Below are 4658 nucleotides of genomic sequence, written 5' to 3'. Positions count from 1 at the left end.
CTATCTTTTCTTTAAGATATACTCTTGTAATGTTGAAGACATTAGACTAAAATAAATATTTAAAACATCGTAACGGTATGACATTTTCAATATCGAACCATGGCTTTACATTTTTTGCGTCATCAAAGTGTAAAGCATTTAATGTTTCTAATATCAAACTGGACCAAAATAAGAGTGTTCGATATCGAGACGTTGATCCACCCGATAAACACAAAAATAAAGAAAAAAATAAAGAGGAAAAGACGTGTTTCCCCTCTCTAAAATAATTATTTCAAATAACCTCTCGTACCTATAAAATTCCTCAAGTTAAAAAATATATATTTAACCCCTACTTTTTCTATTGTCCCAATTATAGTATTTATAATTTTTATTTTTTTAATTACCCCATAAAATTTGAAACCTGAAAAATCTCTCTCATCTCTCCTTCTCACCCGTGAACATCTTCCTCCCTCTTTTTTTAGCAGCCTTATTTGCAAAAATACTTCTTTCTCATCTCGTGAACCGCACAAATAAATTAAAAGATGCATCACAAACTCTCTATTTATATGATCATATTATCGAAATAAAAATAGAGATAGATATAACAATTTGAGCAATAAACAAGATAAAAAAAGAATGACATAGTGGTAATGGTAATACCAGTACAATCAAAGGCCACGACCTCTATTCTCATTGACAGATTCAAAGCTTTAACCATTTGAAAAACAGGCAGGCGCTCTCCACCCCCACTAACCTACGTAAGCATAAAATTATAATAATAATAATAACAAGGTGAAAATGTATACAAAGAGACCATTTATTTTTTATTCAAGGAGGTCACAATTGTTATTGACTATTAGATATAAAAATTAGTGATATAAAATCGAGTTGACAGATATGTACCATTAATTGAGCACAAAACCCCACATAAAATTTCTAAAATGTTATGAAACATTTTAATTTGTAGGATTTCACATCTCATGGCTTTCTCAAATGTCATGAAACATTTTAATTTGTAGGATGTCACATCTCATGGCTTTCTCGAATGTTGTAAAACATTTTAATTTGTTCGATTTTGGTTGTGACTTCATTGTGCTAAAAATAAAAAGAAAAATTCATATAGAGCCTAAACTCTAAACAATTAAATTTCAAGTTACTTCAAAAATTTCACTAGAAGAGATTTTGATGACCAGATATCCTCAAATTGATCGAGAAAAAATAATTCCAAGTTTTACAAATAACGCATCTTATATAATGCATTTTTGGACCATCAAATTTCAAGTTATTTAAATTTCCATAGATTTGCTCGATCTAAATTATTTTTGAAACTTTAACTTGTATAGTTAAAGATGAAAATATATTTTAAAGCTAGTCAAAAATTTAGGGTATTGAAACCACATTTCTCGATACTATTTGAAGGATGGCTCTAATTTAATTGTTTAAAACCTCGATTCCATACAAACCGTCCCAAAAATAAATGATTTTATAGTATACCATCCTGCTACATGGGGTTATCTGAGATAAAAATTTTGAAGAGGAAGATACGTTCTTTTTTAAAAAAATAAAAAACCAAACCAAACTAGGGCAAAATTGGTAAAAATGAAAATTCACGAGCAGTAAGACATGTAAAATTTGGTAAAATATAGCGCATTTCGTAATACCATGTCCCTTCCAGTTTTAACCACTATTTTGCCATTTTAGTATATTTATATAAGGTGTGCTGTTTCTGTTTGTGGGTGTTCGGACTACTTGAATAAGTCGTCAATGATATCCAAAAAAAATACAAACTGAACACTAAAAAAGATCTAGGGAATTAATTAAAATAATTTCATCAAATTTAAATATATATATATAAGGCACATCATCATCATCATTTTAGTTTTTTTTTTTTTTCAATTAATTGGATTCTGATCTATTAAACGCCCAAGGCCCATTTCTTTTCGGATCAGTTAAAATAAAAAAACAAAAAAGCAGCACAGAACTAGTTTAATCGAAAAAATATCAGGTACAAACCAGTTAAATCGAAAAAACAAACTGTATAAAAGAACATTTTCCGTATATTTTCACCCTTTCTCGTTGTTCTCTCCACATTTTACAAACTGATATTTGCAACTTCATTTTCTTGTTGGTTTTCTAATAAATCATAAAGCAGGCAAAGATTCGTGCCTCAGCCAAAACCCCATTTGATCATCCGAAATTTCGTCCGAATAATCAAAAAGGCCACCGAATAAAACCCCATCATCCCCTTCTTTCCCATTATTTCCTCTGAGGCCCTCCTCACTAAAACCAAAATCATGCAAATCATAGCCCCTAATCTCCTCCTCGAAACCAACCCAACCCAAACCAGATCTCTCCCCTCCATTCTCCAACACCAACAAATCCTCACCGTACACTGATGATGATGATGCCAGATTAATCTCATTCACACTGTCTTCAGTACTATTATTTTCATCGCAGTTAGGATCAAGCGTAGGAGGCAATCCTAGCTCGTCATCAGAAGCTTCCAGAAGGAACCCCAGCTCCGGCACGTCGCTACCGGAATCTCCTGATATTCCGGCAACCCTGCCGGAGTCCGACGCCGGGAAGCCAATCTCATCTTTCAAACTCCTCATTACGACGTTTACAAGCTCGTCGGAATCAGCTGGATTCCGGTCATTGGAATCGAGTTCATCATCGAGTATGGTTAAGAGGCTCTGCTTGAAACGCTTGGTTTCAGCCGTGTCCTCTGTGTCTTCAGGGCTAGGCCTCTTCCTTTCCATTTCAAGAGAGAGAAAGAGGAGCGAAGCGATTTCCAGAGCAATCAAGGAGAGAGAGAGGCGAGAGGGTATGAGAAATAAGACGAGATTTAGAGAGAGAAAGGGGCCTGTATGGATTTGGGGGTGGGATTGAGAAGTGACGGATTTAAAGGGAAGGAATTAAAAGGAGCGGAATCTCCCTGTTAGGTCCGGCGTAAATGAAAGGGCAGATATGAAAATGTGCAGGTCAGGCTTGGGTGGGTCTGAAATTAGGGTTAGGGTTTTTATAGCCTTTTGCCGATGGACCCGCCGTACACCGCGTGTCGAAGCAATGCTTTCTTCCGCCCTCACGCCTCGCCCTCTCTCTCTCTCTAACTTTTTCACACCTCTCTCTCTAACTTTTTCATACCTCTCTCTTCTCTCGAACTTTTTCACACCTCACTCGCTCTAGCTTTTTCCCGAGAAAGAGGCCCGGATCTTTCTATATCCGTTGTCCGTCAACTATTAGGTGTTTTGGATCATGGTTTCGGGTCCGGGTCCCACACGTGTCGTACTACCCAATCCACGTGTCGAAATGGCCAACGAGGCGCTCTCGTCTTCTTATCCGCCTCGGTTTCCTTGGTTGCCCACTCTTCGCACGTGTGAAGAGGCGCCTTCCATCTTCTTGCCACGTCTAGATGAAGTGGAGCGCAACTTTCAAAATCTCGAAATCACGGTCTTCAAGGGGCGGTGAACGTTACCTTTTTGTAACGGTCACGTTTCAGAATACGATGGAAAGATGTGTGGTTTCTATAAGATTGGAACTTTAAACCATCTATTTAAAGTCCACCTCTAAATTTAATTTTAAATATAATTTTGATATAAATTTTTTTTTAATGTGATTTGAAAATTTATTTTTACATCTATTTATAAAACTTTAAACTTTAAAAATAGTTCAAACCAAATAAACCTATGAATATATGAAAATCTTAAAATTTAACGGTCTAAATGATAGGCTCCGAATTTTTTTTCTTTTTTTTTCATATTGTACATTTCGACATTGATCGGGCTTTGTACAAGCTCTAAATAATTTTTTATGATGGATTTTTGAGATGAACTTTTAATTCTATATTTTTAAATTACAATCTCATATAAAAAATTTTCTTAAACGATTTTGGAAAAGTTAAATGGAAAAAAATTTAAAAAATGGAAAGATGGAAACCGAATGGAATCATAGTGCGATAAATGACCTCAATTTAACTATAACGCCCGTTTTTCACGTTTTTAAACATTTATTAAAATCAATTCTCTTAACATCAACAATAAGAACATTAATTAGACGAGACGAGGTCTATATTCGGATTCCTGACCCTCTGCCTTAAGTCAAAACGGGAGTCATTTTAGTGTAATGCCTGTGATTTGGATTTAAGAGCGTTTTTTTACTTTGATGTGAAGCTTATATGTTAAGAACCTAAATATAACATGTTTAGTAACGAGTTGGCGGGAACGGGTTGGGTTTGGTCAAGCGTTAGGTTATGCGTTTCGTTGGAGTAGGGTTAGGTTTAGGTTTAGGGTTAGGGTTAGGGTTAGGGTTAGGTTTAGGTGCGAGAATTTGCTTGGTTTGGGGTAAGGATTGGGAATGGGGGTCACGTCGTTGTGGCGTCTTGCGTGGGGGAAGGAAACACACCGCCTGCTCACGAGGAGGGATGTGACGCCCATTCTTTTTTTTTCGTTTTTTTTTTTTATTATTATGTATGAGTCCCTGTGTACAGTTAAATGCCAAAAGATTTTATACTCCTTACTAGCGTACATTGTCTATTTATCCCTTGCAGTAAAATTAAATATTGAAATAATTTCAGGACCCCAAATTTTCATCTTACAACCCTCTCATCGCAATGAAAAGAATCCTATTATTTATTAAAAAAAAAAAACAAGATAATGTTTCAAGATTGAGCAAGGACTGTC

At 35.4% G+C, this 4658-nt stretch overlaps 1 protein-coding gene across 1 annotated transcript; it reads right to left on the bottom strand.

The window, feature by feature from the left end:
* Window positions 1-496: 496 nt before the first annotated feature.
* On the bottom strand, window positions 497-3894 carry LOC18432093 (uncharacterized). The gene has a single exon (XM_006842200.4). It carries the CDS (start codon window positions 2736-2738, stop codon window positions 2121-2123), a length of 618 nt encoding a protein of 205 aa, XP_006842263.1. The 5' UTR covers window positions 2739-3894; the 3' UTR covers window positions 497-2120.
* Between the last annotated feature and the right edge of the window lie 764 nt (window positions 3895-4658).

The sequence above is a fragment of the Amborella trichopoda genome, chromosome 13 (assembly GCF_054954075.1).
Source record: "Amborella trichopoda isolate Santa Cruz 75 chromosome 13, AtrichopodaSantaCruz75HAP2 v2.0, whole genome shotgun sequence".
Lineage (NCBI taxonomy): Eukaryota > Viridiplantae > Streptophyta > Magnoliopsida > Amborellales > Amborellaceae > Amborella > Amborella trichopoda.
The sequence above is the reverse complement of the archived record's forward strand: the minus strand, read 5'-3'. Positions and strand labels throughout refer to the sequence as shown.